The sequence below is a fragment of the Sander vitreus genome, chromosome 3 (assembly GCF_031162955.1).
Source record: "Sander vitreus isolate 19-12246 chromosome 3, sanVit1, whole genome shotgun sequence".
NCBI classification, from domain to species: Eukaryota; Metazoa; Chordata; class Actinopteri; order Perciformes; family Percidae; genus Sander; species Sander vitreus.
In genome coordinates this window covers 25,469,776-25,491,106 of record NC_135857.1, presented here as the reverse complement: position 1 = coordinate 25,491,106, position 21,331 = coordinate 25,469,776, and the positions used below count along the sequence as shown (strand labels likewise).

Sequence of the window (21,331 nt, the reverse complement as noted above, 5' to 3'; positions counted from 1 at the left end):
CCAGTGACTCTGCTAAGATTTCAGAAATTCCCCTCTGGTCTGTACTCTGCTTTGCCCTAACCCCCCTGCCTTTTCAAATGCTCATAAAAGGAAGGCTGCTTGGCGCTTGCGAACAGTGACGCACATTTGACTCTCAAGGCAAAAAGTGCAGAAATAGTGATACATTGCAGCTAGTCTGATGCAATTGGGACACTCTTGAGAACACAAACCAAAGTCCCCTGGCACTGCAAATCTGCTTTACGAGCTGAGGTCAATTCAGTGACGCAGCAGTCGGTGTAATAGCAATCACCCACTTGAGGTGGACCACTGTCTACTGTGATGAGCACCCCCCCACCCCCATTGGTTGACCGTTGCATTCTGCCTCCTCTGGTCTCGGCTACCATTTCAGTGCAGAACAGTCATGCTACACTACGAAGCTATTGGTCATGGATTTCGGATAGATCTACAGTTCTTAGTGCTTAGTGCCATTATTCATCTGCGTTTACTCCTGGAATTCAGACCAGGTCTTCAGGAGCTTCTGGTGTCCTAGCATCAGTAATAAAGTCTCTTACCCTGTGAGCGGCATGGTGATGGTACACTAAGATTAGAGCAGGGGTTAACAAAGTGGGAGGTAAAACAGGGTCATGACAGGAGGAAAGTCCATTGTCCAGCAATGCTACACAAGAGACCAGGATAGACTTTAAGTAGTAAAATTGGACAGGATATGATGGTCAGATCTGGGAACGGAAGATTAGGATATTAGGGCAATGGTCACAGAAGAGTATGTATGATTAATTGTGTGGTGAGACCAGCCAACAAAGTAGCTACAGAGCAGGGACCTAGCTTTTGGGAGTTTTGATAGAAATGGAGGCCAACAGGGAAGGAAAGTGACAAATAGAAAATCTCTGCTCAGGGGCAATTACATGACCTCACAGTACATCATACATGTTGTAGCTGGTCATACACGCATGTTGTTTTCATGAGTTTGGACTTCACAAAGTGCTTTGAGACAATAGGTTGTAACATCTCACTTGCATGTAGCAGAAAGTTGGTTTGGACTTTAGCTTTTTGCAGCACAATTAGTTTTGTTAACTAAATGTGATTAATATCATTAAACAAAGCATTAGCTTACTGTTTCGACTAGCTTCACGATCAGTCAGCCAGATAATAACACTTCCACTGGGAGATGTAAAGTATATGAAAGTGTTGCCTTTAAACACTAAACACCATGGGCTAATTGATCACAAAGCAGAATTAACATAGAAACAGTTTTGATATAGCTGCTAAATGCTAATGTTTACTACAGTTATAATTGCTAGCAAGATGGGGATTTCTTACAAATATAACATAACAAAGGTTACATATTGCCACTTGCTGTTGATGAAGTGAATAATTACTGTTGATATTTTTTGACTCTGGCAAGACAAGAATGACATGCAGTAGATTTTGTTATTTATTAATCAACTATTCCTAGTGAGCTAAGAAAAACTAAATTGCAGGCTTTGTTGGAACCCTTTTTTCCCCGAAGTGTTGGCTACTTCTCTAGATCCAACACATTACCATCAGTTGAAATTACTCCCTTGTTGGCATGTAAATGTAATATTTGGGGACCATTTCTGTGTTCCCAATAGGAGTGTGAGCAACTCCAGAAAATGTATGCTGCCCAGCAGGATGAGCGATTCCTAGAGCACACCCAGCAACAGCATATCCTCTACCAGCAAGAGCAACAAATCCTCCACCAGCAAATCCAGGTATTTGAAGCTGACAAATTAGCACTTAGCTTACGGCAACTTTTACGTCGTGCATGCATTATGTTGAACTACGCAGGTATCTATAAACCATAGATGTAAACTTTGTAGAAAGTGCTATTAATTTGGTTCACCTGAGACTTGGTCATCCTGCACTGTGGCCTCATGTTTCTCCTCAAATTGATACCTTTCTTTGGGACATGCACACTCCATTGCTGACGCTTCAGAATCAGAAAGGAGTTTATTGCCACAGTAGTTACCCCACGTGGAATTTGCCTTGGTGATAGCTTCATACATACACAAACAAACCTATTAAACATTAATGAGAAATAAACAATAACTACGGAAACAGAAACCAATATATACAAAATAGCTGTTTAGTATAAGAAAGGAGGCTGAATGGGTTTAGTGCAGAATGCTAAGAAATATATAGTATGTGCAATGGGCAGATGTATAGTCCAGGATGAAGGTTAGTACGAAGTGTAAGCTTTGAGTCAAAATTAATTTCTTTTTACCTGCAGAGTCTGTCTTTAGGCCATGGAGAGAACCAGCCCAGTCACCTAACCCACCAGCTTCAGAGGTGAAAGCACACACACACACACACACACACACACACACACACACACACACACACACACACACACACACACACTACTCATCAGCTATTGAACGGTGAACAATGAATCTTGATACTGTGGTGCAGTGCTATCGACTGAAGTGTTACATCATTGTCGTTTCTCTCTCTTCTCTTCTCCTACTCTGTCCCGTCCTCCCTCAGGTTGCGTATCCAGCCCTCCAGCCCTCCGCCAACACATCCCAGCAACCACCTCTTCAGACAGCCCAACCAGAGCCCTCCGCCTGGCTCGGCAGGCATAATGCAAGGGCATGGTTAGTAATACTATGGGTAGAGTGTTTAAAATGCTTCTTACCTTGTAACTGAACTGTAGACGTGGTGGCTAGAAATAGATAGATCCATCTTCCTCTAATCATACTCTTCTGACAGATTTTATACATTGATGACAGTTTATGACTGTTCCGTCACATTTTACCTTACATTTGTTATTAATGGTTATATGACGGTTGACTTATTTGTGTTTTGAAATGGACACTTGGCTTCAGACTACTGTAGCTGGGAGTGTAATTACTCTTAATTACTCACTTGCTTTTGTCATCAGTACACAAACACTGACATCTGACATACGTTCATTCTTGACATTGTGTTATGAATGATGTACTAGGTACAAGGTCTAGTTTATGCTGACTCATGGGACATGTTTTTGTGTGTGACCAGGGGCAGCAGGTGAGTAAACATGTCGGTCATCAAAAACACAATAACCTGTGATTACTGTGTTAAGATAACAAGTGATCTTATTCACTCATTGTAACAGTGCCATTAGTTAGGATGCCAGTCAGGACCAATCCAAACAATTAACTGAAAAGTAGTATTACAAATTTACAGCTAAACTATGGAAACTTCACAAATAAAATTAAGCAAGGGTTTATAAATCGATCCATGCAAGACTTTGAACTTGCTCAGGTTAAACGTTCCGTTGGGGAAAACTGAATTTTTCCCTCTTTGTAAAAGTCTGCTCTCATTGCCAGAGGGATTTTGGTGGGTGAAAGAAAGTTTGGCCAGAGATTTTGCCCTCATGACTCCTCTCCTCTCCTAGGAGGTCCGTCACCGGTGCAGTACCAGCACGGTTCTCCAGCGCTCTATCAGGGCCAGAGTGGCAGCCCGCCTTCCACATGCCTGCCTCAACAAGCAGCATCTGCTCGCCCATTGGCACAGGGTGTACCTCAACAACAGCAGGTGACTGCTAAGAGCCAATCAAATTGTCTCTCTGCTGATGGTTACATGTATTGTTTTTAAATATATTCTCTGAAGGTGAAGGTCTAAAGGGGATACTCTGATCAATAATGAATATTATCGTTGACTGTTTGTACAGGTGACCATTCAGGTTCAGGAAGTGGAGCTGGGAGGTGTAGCGCAGAGACAGGGCGGCTTTTTGTCCACACCAGGGCACAGAGTCCTGGGGAAGCAGCTTAGCGCAGACAACGCCGAGACGCACAGGTGACCCCACCCATCCTGTCACCACGTCCCCTGATGCCGGCCAAACCCTCCCAACAATATCAATGGACTGTTTCTGTGTCTTCTGTTTTTATTTAGTTCCATAACTCTCCATGACCTCGCCGCTCTGAACAGACACTTTCATGCTATTTGCTGTAATTTTATCTTCATCATTGTATGTTTCTCACTGTTTTGTTGGTTTAACATTTCTGCCATGTATTTTGAAACTTAGACAGTAATACAGTTTGCTCAGGCCAGAGATCTTGTGTGTGAGATTACAGACTTTGAGAACATTATTTGTTAACAGTATTTAAAAATAAATGTAAATCCCCCATCGACTTTGCTGAGATGACATCCTCAACAATTCTCCACCTCAGTGTAGCTGGGTGAGTGATTGGATGTAAGTGTTTTAGAAGTATATGTAGGGGTCAGTTTGAAGTAGGAGATTAGTGATCCTGTGATCCCTGATATCATCATCCCATAAACAGTCCTCTGTAACCAGGACCACTGAGAGAACATGTAACAATCTTTAAATACACACTTAATTAAAATGTATCCTTTTGGAAATGTTTTTACACCTCTCAGTGAATACTTAAACCTGGACTTGAGCTGTGTTTGCTAGGCCGTCTTTGTGCTGTGATTTAATGAAGGCCTTCTGTAGATTGTTGAAAGCTAAAAGCAAATACATCACTATTTGCACTGTGTATAAAGGTTTGGGAGCATGTTGGTGTTAGAAAACAAGTAGCTAATTATCCTCTGCATTCCCTCCTATCTAGTCGCAGCCTTGGCCGCTTCACATCGGGCTATGACCAGGCTCAGTTCAATCCCCACCTCTTCTCTGGCGACGCTGCCTCCCGGGGCACCTCCGGAGTGGTCGGCTCCTACGGCCACTACCTGCAGGGAGCTTCCCTCAATGTCCCTGGCCTGGAGGATTACCAGAGCGGTGTGATGGGGACCAGCAGCTACGGTACCCCCTCTACACTACAGCAGGCCCTGCTCTCCCCAACTCCTTTGGACTACCGCCCTCCCCAACAGCACGTCACTCCCACCCTGCAGGGCCTTCTGTCCCCACGCCACTCCTTAACAGGCCACGCCGACCCCAGGCTGCCGCCCCCAGACCTGGGTGCCCTGCTGAAGAGGCAGAGCCCCCGGCCGTGCCCAGCAACCCCCACACCACCCAGCGGTGCACCCCAAGAGTATGGAGAGATGCTGCTTCTCCACCAGATGAGCCAGGGTGAGAGCTTGGAGCCACCGACACCGCAGGGTGCCTCTGGAGGCCAACACTACCACCACCACCACCACCACCACCACCTCCTCCAGATTCGACCACCGGAGGTCCAGCCACAGCAGCACCCGGCCCAGACAACTTGCCCCAGCTTACCTCACTCGGAGAGCATGGAGGAGGATGAGGCGCCCGCTAGCTACCACCACCCACACGAAGGCCTGCTGGCCAAGGCAGGAGAAGGTCATGAGCTCCTGGGGCCTCCCCGAGGAGGCACCCCGCCCTACAGCTCCCCTACACACAGGCATGGTGCCTTCATAAGGAATGCTCCAACAACTAGAGGTAAGACCTGTTTACGCAGCTGGTATAAAAATGGCTACAGACATTTACAGTGTCTGTCTTTACTGACTGACTTTTTGTTTGCCTTTTGTCTTTGCATTGCTGGCTTACATTAAAAGATCTCAGACATTAAGAATAGCATCAGAGCAGTTTATTTTTTTTACTTTTCTTGGAAAAATCATTACACAGTACAATTTATTCAGTGTCCACATATACTACACATTTTTTGTTTTTACTATTAGAATCTGAGCATGTGGAGTGCAGGCCCCAAGGGCAGGCCATGGAGGTGCCTGATCATAATGGTGTGGGCTATTCGCGAGGTCCCCAGGGTGACGCCTATAGGTCCCGTGGACAGCTACAGCGCCACCACACCATCCAGACCTGTGACGATGCCTATGTGAGTGAAACTTTGCTGCTAGTTTCTACGGACCATGCTGACCACACTTTGCTATTAGCTGTAGACAAGCCTGCAGCATATATAATAAAAATGGGATTTTCAATGTTCTATGAGTATGATACTTTGCAAAAGGGATGGTAGGAACAATCTCACATTTGTATCTCATGTTAATATTGGCTGGGTTTATTTTGGAGAGTATAATGTATCCGCTCATCTTGCTTGCCAGTGCAGTGCTGGAGAGAGCCTGGTTAGTAGATGTATAGCTGAAGGCAGAAAGCAAATGTCTGCATGACTGAATGAGCCTAAAAGTCCTATTTGTTTAGATGTTTTTAGGGGCATCGACACACCATAAGCTAGGGCTGCTTGATTATGGAAAAAAATCATAATCACAATTATAAGAGGTTGCATTTATTGAACTTTAAAAAAAACAACAGTGAAACAGTTAAGCAAATCAACAGTGAAACCACCTGAAATTTCCATTAATTATCTTCCCATTGAAGTTTTGACTTCCCCTTCAGAACACAAGACAAAAGAAGAGTTTACTTGCAAAATGTAATGTGCAAAATAATATAATTTTAACTAATAATAATTTTCTTGATGATGATGTTGTGATTGTTAGGAACCGAAATCGCGATCAAAATTTGATTAATTGCACAGCCCTGCTATAAGCATACCAAGTCTTTGACTCTTTATGACTCATCACAGCTGCTAAAAGCCACTCATTAAGTATCGGTACGCTTTTTTTTCTTTTCTGTCTAAAACTGTTTTTTACTTCCTGTCCAGGATCAGGCAGAGCCCATGTCGGGGATGAGCCTGTTGGCCGGGAAGGCACTAAGCTCCGCTCGCATGTCGGACATTCTCAGCCAGACGTCACTGACAGGAAGCCAGCAGCTGCACCAGCGGGAAGAATTGGGTCAGTAGGAGACATGCATTCATCTACCTGAAAATACACATTTTATATATGCTTGTACATATCAGTAAAATATGTGATGTTTCTCATGCAGTGTGTGATGTCGAAGAGGAGCTCCATGCTGCAGCCTGCTACCCATCTTCTTGCACCAGTGACATGCTCCTCAGCTACAAGCCCCCTGATCTGCAGTACAGCATGGAGCAGGCCGGGGTCTAGCACAGGTACACACACACACACACACACACACACACACACACACACACACACACAGAGTAAAGGCTTGGTAATGGGAGATTATCTTCAAATTCTGTCCAGGAATCATTTAAATAGCTATGAACGCATTTAACAGTTGCATTGCAAATATTTTTCCATATCTTTTAAGGCCATTGTGTGGCCCCAAGCTGTATCACCTTTTTAATCCTAAATGAGCAGGATAACAGCCAAAGCTTGTCCAACAGGTTCCTTCTGGCACCCCATAAATTACTTTGTGGAAGTCATTTTAAAAGTTTATAAAATTGCCACCTAGTAAGTGCTCTTGACTTTGCCTTTATGGTTTACTTAACATTTAGTCTTTTTTCCGCATTTGTCCATTTTATCTGTTTATGTTAACTCATTTGCACATTTTTATGTGTGAAAAGTGACAATGTCTATTAAAAAATGAATCCCTCCCTATCAATAATCTAAGGATTTAAAGGAAGTACAAGTAAGTTATAGTGGAGGCAAGATGATTCCAAATATTAATTGTTTCTTCTTTCCCTCTGTCTCCTTTAAGGAAGGGGTGTATCCTGTGTACAGCGGTCCATATCAGCCATCCTGAGTTGTGTAGACTTGAGTTGAGCAGCATCACGCCAAACCACCGTTCTCTGCCCAAACAGGGGGTGGGGGGGAGGGGGGCCTCTACGTCCATATGTCTGTCTCCATCTGTCCTTGGGAGGGCAATCTGCGCAAGAGAGGGGGAGTGCGGGTGGGTGTAGACATTAGAGGGCTTGGGGTCACAGGTGGGGCCTTGGGATTCAAAGGTCAATGTGCCAGCATTTTCTGCACAGACATCCAGCATTCATTGCCGCAGGTCGTCTCCTCTTTTCACCTCCCATCATGGGTAGATTGGGGTTCCACTCCTCCCTCTTTCGACTCAACCTCCCTCACCCCCTCCCCCTACAAATCTGGCTCACCTGATGCCCTGACCTAATCCTCCCCTTTCACCCTTCGTCTTCTCTTAACTGTTGGCATCCTTCATTATGTGCCTTTTTGGCCAACGCATTGATACAGTCATAGTTGCAAGAACATAGAGTCCAACAACACAAATAAACATACACAATGCTGCCACAAACCCAAAGTATTCACATTAGGGGGGTGTGTGTGTGTGTGTGTGTGTGTGTGTGTGTGTGTGTGTGTGTGAGTGTGTGTGCATGACTGAGATCAAGAGGTGAGCAGAGGAGAAAGGTGTCTTCGAGGTTCAGTCTGCTCCTCCATTTCTCTCCTCTCTTGCTGTCCTGCAGCAGATCATTCCGGAGCGGCCTGGAATCTCATCAGCGGCGGCCCCTTCATGGCCGGGTGGCGGGTGTTTAGGGTCAGGCTCCAACCGTGCAACAAAATCCGCTCTCTCCAAAGATGGAGCTCAGTGACATCGCACAGGACAAACAGCTCTCTCATTGTGTTTTTTTTCTTTCTTTCTTGTTCTAGCATTCATTTTCTTTTTTTCTTTTCTTTTAAAATTCATTTTTACGGTTAATGTCCATATAGGCATTATGGTCAATATTGTTACTTTTATTGTTATAACTGTTTTCTGTAAAAGAGGTTTTATTAAAATGCTTATTATTATTATAATTATTATTATTAAAGGAAAAACAGTTCTGTGTTGCAAGGAAGACAACATTGTTCTTTGATTACTTAAGTAATTCTGCACTTTCGGTTAAAGCTATCCTCTCTGTCTGTTTCCACCCCTCTTCGCAGTTCCTTGCTCTGTCATGCTGTTACCCTGCTTTTCTAATCCTCCCTCTCCTCCTCCAGCCCTAATGTTCCCCATCTTGGGTTCCTGCTTCCTCCTATCCCATGTCAGTGACAATGTATTGCATTGTGGGTAGTTTTAACAGACATTCGCTCCTTTCCTTATACAGTTACGCCATGTATAGAACGCTATTGCAATTTCTGTATCATCTTTTTTGTTTTTAGATGTTGGGGAGGTTTTTATATTGGTATTGTTTATCATTTGTATTTTTGGATGTCAAAATGTTTTCCTTTTGTCTCTTTGTTTTATGAATCTTGAGATTTCTAGCCAAAAGAGGACCGAGAGAAAACAGACAGTGCTTTCTATCTGTCTCATAAAAAGAGATTGTTCTTATTTGTTTAAATATTATATCAAGACACTTGAATAAGAGAGTAATTATTTTGTTGCTTTTTAAAGTATCATTTCAATTGATGTTGTTGTGACTGTCATTCTTGTTGTTAGGTCTGTTTTCTGTTAATGGGGTAGTTGTGGCAGGCTATACAGGGTCAGGCTTTGTCTTTGTCTGGGTTGGTTTGGGTGCTACAGAGACTTGCTTCTCTAAAAATAAAATAAAAATAAAAAAGAGACACAAGAACGAGGGAATAACTTGTAATATAGCTGACATATCATCCTAAACCTTCCCAAATGTGTGGAGACGGACAAACCCACTTCTCTTTCTCGCTGCCCTACCTATCTGCTGTGATCCTCCCAACCACGTTTTACTACATCGGCTTCTGATCGGATGACACCTTAGGGACACATAGGCTACGCTTGATACTATGCCGACCAAGGAGGAAACTACAACTACTATTACTCGACCCCCTCTCCCCCTTTTCTGTTTTCTTTAACTCTTGTATCCGCTTTGCCCCTCCCAAGCCTGGAAGTAAGAGTGGAGGAGACAATGGCTGCGTTTCATGAACAGTCAATGGATCTTGTTGTAGTTGGATACACCTGGACACACCTCCAAACCATAAAAAGGGATACATTTCAGGAGGTGACCATAGGAAGGAATAGCTTTAAATGGCCTTTTACAGCAGAGGAATACAAGGTTGTGGCCAGAGTGGGGGCAGGGTGTGCCCACCTTAAACATATCTACCAAGGCGTGTGCCCTAAGCTGAGTTGGGCTCAAGCACAGCCAGATGGAGGCTACAGCACACTAGGGACCACAGCAGAAGATCGAACCTCCCTTTCTTTTATTTTTTATTTATTGTTTGATGTCTATTTATCCTCTAATACACAATATCCCTGAGTCTATACTGGGCCAGCAAGAGACTGTGGTGCAAAGAAAAAGCTCCACTTGTATGTATTCATGCTGGCCAAATTTCACAATACTTGGCTGCACGGTTGACTTTTCATATGCTATATACATCTTGAGAGCTGTAGATGGTGTCATGCAGTGCCTGTGCTCTCCATTTGCACCATGTCACTTCCTGTTTACCAACATTCGCTCCCCTTCAGAGCAGATGGGATCAGCTTTAGCGGTAAATCAAAATCTCTGAAACCATACAGAGTGCATACAGAAGTTAACGGTGAAGTAGGTTGAATTCATGAAATTAATTGTTTCGTTTCTTCCCAAACTTCCCAGTCAGTGTCTCATTGGGCAGACAGCTTGTTTCCATTCCATCTCAGTATTCCCCCATAGCTTTCATTCATTCCTCGTGTAGATCTTTCCTCCTGTTTTTCTTTCATAGTTTACACCAAGTCAAAAGTGAGATCTGGAAGAGAGAGAATGGACTACTTGGCAGGTATCGTAGAGGAAACAGCTGGAATGGAAGACATTGCATGCTTGGTGTGCCGCGCCAGGATAGAAACTGTAAAATTAAGACCAGAGGCGCCACCTTGTCTAATATTGTGACCAGAGCTGTTGTTTCACATCTGTGTTGATGGAGGGAAAGAGCAGAGGCACACAGGAAGAGAAATGTGAATGGAAAGCACTACAGATGATCGAGAGCTGCTTCACACACATCTTCTGCCTGATCAGACTGACCTTTCTTCCCTAGTTTTTTCTGTCTTAACTCTTCTATCCCTCCCCTCCTGTCTTTTCGCTCCACCCCAGCATCCCTCCTCAGCAAGATAGCTCTGTTCTACTTTTGTTTCTTAGGTTCATTTTATTTTCTATTGGTTCATTTTGTCCTTTTTTTGTTGTTTTGTTTTTATGTTTATTTCTGTTGAGTACAAAAATACTAAAGTGCAACAACAGTGATTAAAAAGAATATCAACCAAACTGAGATGAATAAATAAATATATATAAATAAATAAATTTAAAAGGTCATGACTTGTGTGTCTTTGTTATCTACTACAAGCCTATATGGAGTCACGATAGAGCATTGTAGTAGAAGTACTCCAAAAAATGTAAGCCGTCACGATACTACTGGAAGACCACAAAGTACCATGCCATGTTGTAACCCATAAGTCATGTTTTTATAATAAATTTCAATTTTTTTTTCCAGGCAACTGTTCATTTAGTTTGTTAGACTTCGCAATTAACATGTCTCATTTCACAATTGTTGAACTCATTGATTAATCTGCCTATTTTTATTTTTTTTCGATGTATTGATTTACAGTATCTGTGATCAATAGACTGTTGGAAAATTCTAACAAAAATGTCTGTCACGATTTCCCAAAGATACTCTATTTATTATCGCATACGAAAAAGAAATGCAGCAAATCCTCACAGTTGAGAAGCTGGAACAAAGACATGTTCTGCTTTTTTTTTTTTGCGTAAAGAAATATTGATTAATAAACGGAACAGTTCCTGGTGAACTTCCTGTCGATTGACAAATCGATTAATCAACGTATCACTCCATCTCTCACGCTCATCTCGTGATGATGCAGTTGCAAGTGCACATTGATTTGCAAATTTACAACTCGGAGTAGTTTTTGCTCAGGTAACAAAACAACACTGTCATGGTGACAGTATCTGAATTACTGCAAACCTATTATGGTGTTTCTGTACTGCAATTTCCTGTTAGCCAATTTATCGGCTGCCATATACACTGATATTGATTTATCTCCAATAAGCTAATCGGCTCATATCTCTGCCTGGCCGATTTATTGTCTAGCTCTTGTCCCAATGTGATGCTTTTTATTACACAGCTGAGGTCCAGTCCATCAGATGGAGACAGAAAGTAATTTAACATTTTTGGAGATGCAAAAGATTTTCCCATCACCACAGCTTGGTTTTAATAGGATGTACAGAAATAATAGGAAAAACAATAATTAATTGTCCTTCAAACATACTGTAACTGTTGGCTAGATCAAATTTGTTTGCACGTTTGCAGTGGTGGAATAGCAGTTTTTATTATGAGGGAATGGGATTAAAAGTAAAATTACCTGAAGAGTAATTCCAGTTTAAATGTCATTAGCGCAGAACATATAGCGTAGTTCTATGAGCTTGTTTCTTTTGTCTGCCTTTTGGCTGCAGTGCTCTGCACTGCAGAGGCTTTTCAGTCTGAAGTAATTGAGCTCAGACACTGTGAGCCATGTAGAGTGTCTGGGTTTGTATATCAGGGGTTACTTTAACATGCCTGATGAAGGAGAGAAATGATGGATGACAGGAAGGGATCTGTTTATCCCTCTGAACTGACACTTTACTCTCCTCTATCCACCAGTCCCATGTAGTAGATTGTTAAAGATTGATGTTTTACACTGAGCTCCTCTTGTTTTCAAGCCTGTACTGTATATTCTCCTCTCCTCTCCCACATCAGCTCTTTTTTCTTCCCTCACGACTCTGTGCCCACTCTCCTCTCCCTCTCTCTCTGCATCCTCTGCTCCTTTCCTTTTCTCCCAGCCTTGTTTCTCTCCATCTCCTCATCTGCCCGCTTCCCCCCCCCCATCCCCTTCCCACTCTCTCCTCCTGACTGCCTGCGTCAGCCTGCTCCTGCCAGCGAGTGAACGCTGCTACTGGAGCTGCTGTACCCTGCAGAGAGCCGTGTGTGTGTGTGTGTGTGTGTGTGTGTGTGTGTGTTGTGTGTGTGTGTGTTTAAATGTATGAGTGTACGCAGATGGGAAAGCAACTGAGTCAGGGAGAGCTACCTCACATCTCTACTCTGTTATCACCATCCTTTACTCTCCCTCCTCTCCACCTCCGCTGCCATGGAGCTCCAGCAGGTTGAATCACAACAGCGTCTACAGAAAGGGCTGAGGTAATACTGTGTGTGTGTGTGTGTGTTGTAGAGAGCTTTTGTTCTGTAATTGAGTGCACACATCTGCAAATGCCTGCATGCAGCCTTACAAAGTGCAGTATCGGGTCTACAGTGTAATGTGTATAGCCCCTTGTTTTTATTGTCAGTGCAATCCCAGCATTTTCAACCTGGGGGCAAAGAGCCACATCTTCCATCATGCGTGTTAAAAAGAAGGTTCTTGGTCGTCTCCATATGTGTAGTGGGATTATGAGTGTTTCCTTGATGGCTCAGTTCCTGCTTTCGTCAGGTGCGCACACATATCACATGACCCAGATTGCAAGCAAGCACTAGACATTACTCATTCCTCACACTCCGTGCATGTGCACAGTCAACCTTGATCCAATGAATGTGAATGTTTTGTATTGTTGTGATGGGCTAAGTCTGCAAATCAAAGCTAACCAGGCAGTGAATTATTGAAGAGTAAGCGGCATGTGACAAGTCTTGTGTGCTGTGTTTTTGTCTTTAATGCATTGCATTGAAAGTTTCCTTTCAGTAGCTCTGTCTGCTTCTTTACAATCCCTCCAAACAAGAATATATCTTAAAGGGGTAATTCACCAGAAACCAAAAACCTTTGTCCTCATGTCCCCCCAATGGAATTTAGCCATGTAGAGTTGTCCACACATGTACTGTACGTAACTATGTCCACATTTCTCCTCAAAGCAGGTAGATGTGTATGCGTGTGCTGTGCTCCATTGGGCCAGTATGGAGTGTGTGTGTCTGAGAAGGTGGGCATCAGGCTCTGCTGTCATCTTCCTTCACACACTGGCCTTATCTTGGACAGGTAAGGCACACTGCAACTGTAACCTATATGACCTGTTCCTTTTGCTTAATTAGAATTCAAACTAAAATGACCCCAAGGTTAATGCACTGTACCTATTTTAATGACAATGTTGTTAATAATAGGTCATAAAGCTTCAAACAGTTAGCTTGGCTCTGTCCTGGAGTCTCTCCTTGGTTTTTGTATGTATTAAACAAATGAAATATAACGTGTTAATTAGTGAACTTTGGATGTGTTCGTATGAGGATTTAGTTCATTTAGACAGAGCCATGCTAGCTGATTTGCCCCTGCTCCCAGTCTCTGGGCAAAGCTAACTGCTTCAACTTCATAGTTAAAAAAGTATTTGACCATTGGAAAAAAAATGCTTCATACATTCATAAAGCTGGGCTGTCTTTGCAGTAACATGGCACAGATATTTTTGAAATTGGTGCTACATCACCAGAAAAAAGAGAGAAAAGGGGCTGTGGTATTCCCTATTCCCTTTTAGAAAACCTACAACAACCAAAATGTTTATTTTCGGCCTCTGTGAAATTTTCTGCAGCACAGTGACTTCACTTTTTCCATCAGTGTACCAGCACCTATGGGCAGAACATATGAAAAACTGGGCTGGCATTCTCAATCAGTGACATCACTAATTAAGGAATTTCAAACAGGAATGTGGGCGAGGTGTTTCATGCAGTTGAGAAAACATGCTGACTGTGGGGGAGAAAGCTTCATTTTGTACTTTATACATCTATTATATACACAAACTATATACTATACTACTATATACTATAAATTATATAAACACACTGTAAGACGGAAAAAATCCAAAAAAGCAAAATAGGGGCTCTTTAAAACATTGTTTATTTGCAACTACTACCCACATTGTAATGATACAAAGCTGATTGAAAATCATCAAAGTTTCCCTTTAAATGACAAATATCAGTAGTATCAATAATTTCATGTAACTCTGCAAGAAAAGTTTATTTCCCAAATTCCTTTGACTTTAAATATTTGTGTGAGGTGAAAGGTTACGTATAAAGTCATACATATATAGAAATACTATATATACTATACTATTTTTGCTACCTTTTCAGTCAGGCTAGGTAAAGGTTGTTTTACCTTTTGTTAAATGTTTTAATTTTGCCCACAGTGTCCTATTATATCCACATCAACTAATCCTTTAATTGCAGGTGCAATTGAGCCCGCCCCCAAAATTGACGGACAGCACCGGGCGGCTGTGACACTGCAGGAGAACATGACACACTGGTTCAACTGCCAATCAGATGGCTGGGATCCCCGTGCCCGTCCCTTGCTAACATGGTACCTGAATGGGGAGCAGCAGAGAAGCCCACCGCCCAACCATGGGCGCCTGGTGATGACATCACAGGAAGGTTCTGAGGTCGTGAGACCGGGGACCAATCACAACAGCACCTTCTCACTGCAGGCCAGGAAGTGGGACAGGGAGCTGGTGTGTGTCGCATCAAACCCCAGGACAGGAGAGAGCTACAATGCCACGGTCACACTCAATATCCAGTGTGAGTCTCTGTGACATATTTCAGGACTGTGGACCCAGCTATTTTCTGTTTATACAGGGAATAAAGTTATTCCTCTCCTCCGTCTCCCAGTTCAGCCAGAGATCCTCAGGCTGAACGCGCACTACAGTGAAACCTCAGACCCTGGCCTCTCCCTGGTCCTCTTTGCCTTGGTACGGTCCAACCCGCCTGCCACCATCACCTTCGTGGACCAGTCCGGCCAGCTGGTGGCCAACACCTCAGACTTCCTCATCCTGGACTCACGAAGCTACCCCTGGCTGACCAATCACACGCTGAAGGTCACGCTCGGTAGCCTATCAGGGAATATCTCGCTGAACGTCAGCAACAGTGTGGGAACGGTGCAGAGCAACCTCACACTGGCAGGTCAGTGATGGCAAATGGCAAAGGGAAACTGAGAACTCTTATGCTAAGCTCACTGTGTCCTAGCTAGCTTCATCTTTCCCATACAGACGTGAGAGTAGTATTAATCATCTCGTCTAACTTTCAAAGCGAATAAGCATAATTCCCAAATGTTGAACTATTCCTTTAACTCTCTCTCCAGAGTTCCTGCAGTCTCGTGTGGAGGTACCTATGCTGGGAATAGTGACTGGGGGAGCCATGGCCTTCATGGCCCTCCTTGTCCTCAGTCTGATTGTTCTCTGCCTCATGCAAAAAAACAAGAGCAAGTCCTTTGGTAAGACCAGAGTGTGTCTGTGTGTGAAGTGAGCAAGTCAGCTAGAAAATGTGTGACTCTAGCATTGTGGTATATAACACTAATTCAGCAGGATAATACATATCCTTGTATGATGTTACAGATGAGCCAGTGGAGATTCTGATGACCAAGAAAAGGTAAATAAATGAGTCAGACTTCTGTCAGTGAAATCAGAATGGAAAGCAAGTAAAGCAGGCCAACAGGATGGGTTGAAATCCAGTAGATCAATATGTTTTGGTAGACATTGTCTTTTTTTTTTTACCACCAAGTGGTGATAAGTAGGGTTGGGTATCGTTTGGATTTTTACGATTCCGATACCAAACCGGTACTTTTAAAACGATTCCTTTTATAGAGTTGTTTTTTAATTTTTTAAAATTATTTTAATGTAACAGTATATTAACATTTACGGTAGCTAGCTAACGGTAGACTACAGAGAAAGTGTGATATTTTTTATGTCCGTTTCAGAGCGACAGAGGGAAAATATTTCAGTCGACACATTAGGTGGAACCGAAATGAGGAACCAAAATGTGCATTCTAAGCCGGTCCGATAGTGGAACCGGGTTTCGGTACCCAACCCTGGTAATAAGTGGTGAAAGTGTCCACTGTAATTGTAATTGATATCAGATATGTGGCTTCTGTAAGGAAAAAGGTGAAATAAGTGCAGGTCTGATCCTGTTAATTCGTCAAATTAAAGTCGTAAGAAAATTGATTTTGTTCAAAAAATGTCACTGTCTCTCATTCTCTATAAGTAATAGATTTATCTAATATGTTAATTTGCAACTTAATATTAACTGTCCTTGGAGGCTCATTTAAAGGAATTTATTGACATCTTCGGGAATCCATTTATTCCCTTTTTTGCTGCGAGTCAGAGGAGAAGATCAACACCACTAATGTCTATGCTGTAAGTATGGAGCTACAGCCAGTGGCCAGTTAGCTTAGCTTAGCATAAACACTGGAAACAGGGGGAAATAGCTAGCCTGTCTGTGTCCAAAGGTAACAAAATCTCCCTGCCCTGAAGGAAGTGTGACTGCGCCAGGTCAAGAAATTATCTGGCACATGAACCCTGTAAAATGTACAACTTCATTTAATTGTACAATCCTGTATTGTGTAATGACAATAATAAATCCTTGAATCCTTTTTGTACAAGATATAAAGTGTTACGTAGCAAGCTTTAGAGGAGCTGTTAGGTGGATTTTGTTACCATTGGACAAAGCCAGGCTAGCTGTTTCCCACTAACTGTTACCAGTCTTTGTTAACAGTTAGTTAACAAGCTGCTAGCAGTAGCTTCATATCAACATTCAGCAAGAAAGTGAATAAGCAAATTTCCCCAAACTGTTGGATTATTCCTTTAAAGCGTCATATATTCAGTCATGACGCTGCGGAGCAGAGGAGGGTCTGGCTACTCCACATAGCATTCCGGGATGGGAGGAAAAGTGCTCTGGTTAATTGGCATTTCTTTAAACCAATCACAACAGTCATGGGCGGTGCTAAGCTTCGCACAGAGCCGCTGTAAAATAGTTGTGCGAGAGAAAACTCAGATTGGACAGATAGTCTAGCTAGCTGTCTCAATTTACCCTGCAGAGATCTGAGGAGCAGTCAACTATAGTCCTCCTAAATCCACCGGAGTTTAAAATTACAACACAAAGAAAGCGAAAAGGAAACGTACATCGGCGAAAACACACGCACCCGGCGGAATTTCCTGCGGCACCGGAGCAATCCCGGAAGTGAAACGTCAAGGATATAGGCTACATTACACATAATCCACTGTTAGAGAATGGAAACTTATTTGAGGGTTAAGACTTTTATGTTAGGTAAGGGTTTGTAACAAGTGCAATATCCCCAATCTGCTTTTATAATCACTACATTACCTCCCTTTTATTGACACTACACTGCACTATATCACACACTTATCTAATAATTTCCATCTCAGCATCATTAGTGGATTGAAAGGAAAACACTGATGAAAGCATTTTTGTGCTCTTATGAATATTTGATGTCCATCCTGCCGACCAATAATAACATGTCTAATCCAAGTTGATATCTTTCCTCCATATTTCCTTCACAGCAGCTCAGCCAATCTAAAGACCGATAAGACCTCCATCCCCAGAGAGAACATGTCTCTGCCTTCCAACATGCAGCTCAACGACCTCAACACTTTGAGAAAAGGTACAAATTTATGGAGATTATAAGACCCTCACCTCATACACAGATAAGTGGAGCTTTAGGGGTGACAGACATTGGCCTAGTACAGTATATATTAAGATACACTTTAGTATCTGCACATGTAGTATATGAAATAGATATAGGCCGTGATATCATATGTGACACTGACAATTTAGAAGTACGTTTTAAGCCATAAATACATTTAGTGAACTTGCAAACTCATGAGATGGTACAGTATGCTAGTTTTGCTGAGTTTAAATAATGGGTCACAAGATGGCAAAAGTCTGGAGGTAAGCTCAATTAAAAGTCAGTCAAAAAACACCACTCAATACAAATATTTTAGTTCTTTCAACAATCAGTGCTCATTGCTAAAGGTTGGCAAAATGGAGCCTTTTACAATAGGGTGCCTTGCATACTGAACTATAGAGGGAACGACAAACGTTTTGTTGTAAAATGCGATAAATTGCTGCCCAAGTTTCTTACGAGCAAGCAAGTTATTACTTCCATATGTCCTACAGGTCTTAAACGCAGCATAAAATGGCTGTTTACAGTATCTGACAGTGTGTCCCAGACTCTCAGGGGCCCCAATTCACTGTGCTTCAGTAGTTTGTGCTAATGTTTTAGCTCCCTGGCCTCCTAGTGGGTAAATCCAGTCATGCTTGTAGAAAGGACAACCTTTATCAGAGAAGAAAGATTGATAAACATGGATTCAAAATATTTTTCTTGTTAAACCCAGCATTTAGAATATTAATAAAGCGTAAGTACAAATGTATTCAGAGTGAAGTATAAAAAAATGAATAACATAAAAATGTCTAATTATGAAGCATATTAATGTTGTACTTAACTACTTCATAGACTGCTGTTGAACGGGTTCTGTTTTTAGTCATATGAGAATAATATGAAATGATTTAAAAGTAGAAAAACAGAATAGAAATACTCATGCAAAGTATTATTCAAAAATCACACTGAAGAACGGGCAGCTTGAGTACTTGTACTGTATGTACTTCTACAGCTCTATTAAAATCATAATTTGATAATAATTTCCCTTGAAAATAACTGACATGTTATTGTAAATTCATAAGGGAATGTTCCTGGAAGGAACTGTAAAATTGAATTACAATTATAGGGGATTGCTTGCTGGTGTAACCAATAGAGTCTTTTAGTCAGTGTATAACATGTCTACTGAATATTCAAATATGTAAAATGTGTCCACAGGCAAGCATGATATTCAACATAAATGCAGTAACATTTCAGCTACAACAGATATATAGAGACCTCAGAAGTTGTACTGCATGGCAATGATAAGTCTGATTGTCATCAAATGGGATTCAATGAGGTCCAAACACTATGTTCTTATTCTAAAAATAACCATGTTGGGATCACATAGATGTGAGGAAAGATACATATGGTTTCACTAGGGGCTGGATAAATGCCTCATGAAGAGCTTTTACTCCTAAATAGTTAAACATTTTGAGAAACACCCTTATCTACTTTCTTGCCCAGAGTTAGTTGAGAAGATAGATACCACTCTCTGACATTAGATTTGTATCAATCTTCTCAATCTTCTCATTTTACCAGCAGCAAGAACGATTAAGTGTATTTCCCAAGAACTGTCCCTGCAAACTAATCCATATACATTTCTTTTTGCATTCTGCTGTGTATCCATTCTTTTTGCATCACATCTTGTAGCCCGAGAGGCTGCCCAGCAGAGCATTGTGGGAGAGAAAAAGGAGGAGGAGGAGGAGGAGGAGGAGGAGGAAGATCTGTCTTTAGCCTATGCTGCCAGAGGTCAGGCAAATACACTCCGATACTGTTGATTTTTTTTGTAATTCTTATTTATACTTTAGATTCAGTGTGGAGGAACAGCAGTGAGTGTTTTATTTTTTGTGTTTTCTCTAAATGCTTCTAACCCCCCTCCCCCCTCTTCCCCCCTCTTCCCCTCTCTTCCCCCCTTATGATTCCCAGGTTTTGCCAGATATCCGATGGTGGGCTACATCTATAAGGTGAACAGCACAAGCAGTGAAGAGATCTGGCTCTGACTGACCTCAAAGTCACACACACACACACACACACACACACACACACACACACACACACACACACACACACACACACACACACACACACACACACACACACACACACACAGTACGTGCATGTGTAGCTACTTCCAACGGTGCAGCTGTCTAAGAGAAGACCCAGAGCAACTGCCATTCAGTCATTGAACCAATCATCAGTCACCTTTAAGCTGGACCAGTATGACTACTATCTCTAGTAGTCTAGTAGAAACTATCTCTGTCGATCTGGGCCTCATACAGTACCAACACACTCTATTTCTCAAGTTCATACATGAACTTGAATTTCTTGTTCACAAAACAAAACTGTCAATGTTTTTTGTCTCTCTGAATCAAGTGCTCCGGTCTATACACCCCTGGTGTGATGTCTCAACAATGCAATGCAATGAACTCTACATAAAAACGCTCATATTCTGTATGTTTCGACATGATTTCCACCTGTAACCACATGCTCATGATGTCCTCCTCCCTGTTGCGTTATTGGAATGCATTAATTGTCCTATACTAACACCAGAATGTCCAAGATAATCTACTGTACGTGCAATTTTAAATTTTGACCAATAATATTCAAATAAGATGGTACATATTTAAGGAGTCTGTATTTGTATGTGGACATGTAACATGTCATGTACTGTATATTTGTATGCATATGTATATGTGTATAAAAGAGGACATCTAATAAAGATAATATCGAAATTGTATGAAGTAAATGCTGGGCTTGCTGTGGGTTTTCAGGCGCTCACCAGGGGGTGCTCTAAGATACTTTATATGATGGAAAAAATTGAGGATGGTCATGAGCGTGATGTGTGTTATTGAGTGTGTTGTGTGGTGGTGAAAGCATTGCTGCATTTGGTGAAGAAGAAATGTGATACTCTGTTTCTTTTTTGTTACAATAGCAGGTGCAGGAGACAAATAATGCATGTTTGACTTTGTGTGTGTGTGTGTGTGTGTGTGTGTGTGTGTGTGTGTGTGTGTGTGTGTGTGCGCGTGCCAGGTGTTAGCTCTAGGTCACAGGTTGTTGTGGCTTTTCTACAGACAGGAAGCAGAGTTGTGTTGTGGGAGCATCTCTTTGCTTTCTCTCTCTGCTGCTTCTGTGCCGAACAGGGAATGTATTCTGCTACACGCAGCGGAACACACACTCACAACAAGCAGGGAATTAAAATATTAATCTGAACACACATGGTTGTATTCATGTCTTTGTTTTCCCAGCTGGAGCTGCTCTCCACATCGCACACAAAAAAGCAAGTAGCAG

At 42.2% G+C, this 21,331-nt stretch overlaps 2 protein-coding genes across 4 annotated transcripts in view; both read left to right on the top strand.

The window, feature by feature from the left end:
* Positions 1–10,922, top strand: part of sik3 (SIK family kinase 3) — a 42,202-nt gene extending 31,280 nt beyond the window's left edge. For 2 of the 3 annotated variants that reach the window (XM_078246668.1, XM_078246664.1), the window contains 10 exons: positions 1,611–1,730; positions 2,249–2,307; positions 2,506–2,615; positions 3,398–3,537; positions 3,674–3,798; positions 4,572–5,359; positions 5,599–5,753; positions 6,537–6,666; positions 6,758–6,884; positions 7,436–10,922. In XM_078246668.1, the coding sequence (XP_078102794.1) occupies positions 1,611–1,730; positions 2,249–2,307; positions 2,506–2,615; positions 3,398–3,537; positions 3,674–3,798; positions 4,572–5,359; positions 5,599–5,753; positions 6,537–6,666; positions 6,758–6,879 (1,749 nt within the window). In that variant the 3' untranslated portion in view covers positions 6,880–6,884; positions 7,436–10,922. The remainder of the gene's footprint in view (positions 1–1,610; positions 1,731–2,248; positions 2,308–2,505; positions 2,616–3,397; positions 3,538–3,673; positions 3,799–4,571; positions 5,360–5,598; positions 5,754–6,536; positions 6,667–6,757; positions 6,885–7,435) is intronic. The other variant, XM_078246667.1, reaches the window with a different exon arrangement.
* Positions 10,923–13,498: 2,576 nt separating this feature from the next.
* Positions 13,499–21,257, top strand: tmem25 (transmembrane protein 25). Its single transcript, XM_078246661.1, has 8 exons — positions 13,499–13,615; positions 14,788–15,132; positions 15,223–15,513; positions 15,692–15,823; positions 15,945–15,978; positions 17,907–18,007; positions 19,694–19,792; positions 19,970–21,257. Exons 1-8 carry the CDS (start codon positions 13,537–13,539, stop codon positions 20,041–20,043), a joined length of 1,155 nt encoding a protein of 384 aa, XP_078102787.1. The 5' UTR covers positions 13,499–13,536; the 3' UTR covers positions 20,044–21,257.
* The last annotated feature ends 74 nt before the right edge of the window (positions 21,258–21,331 follow it).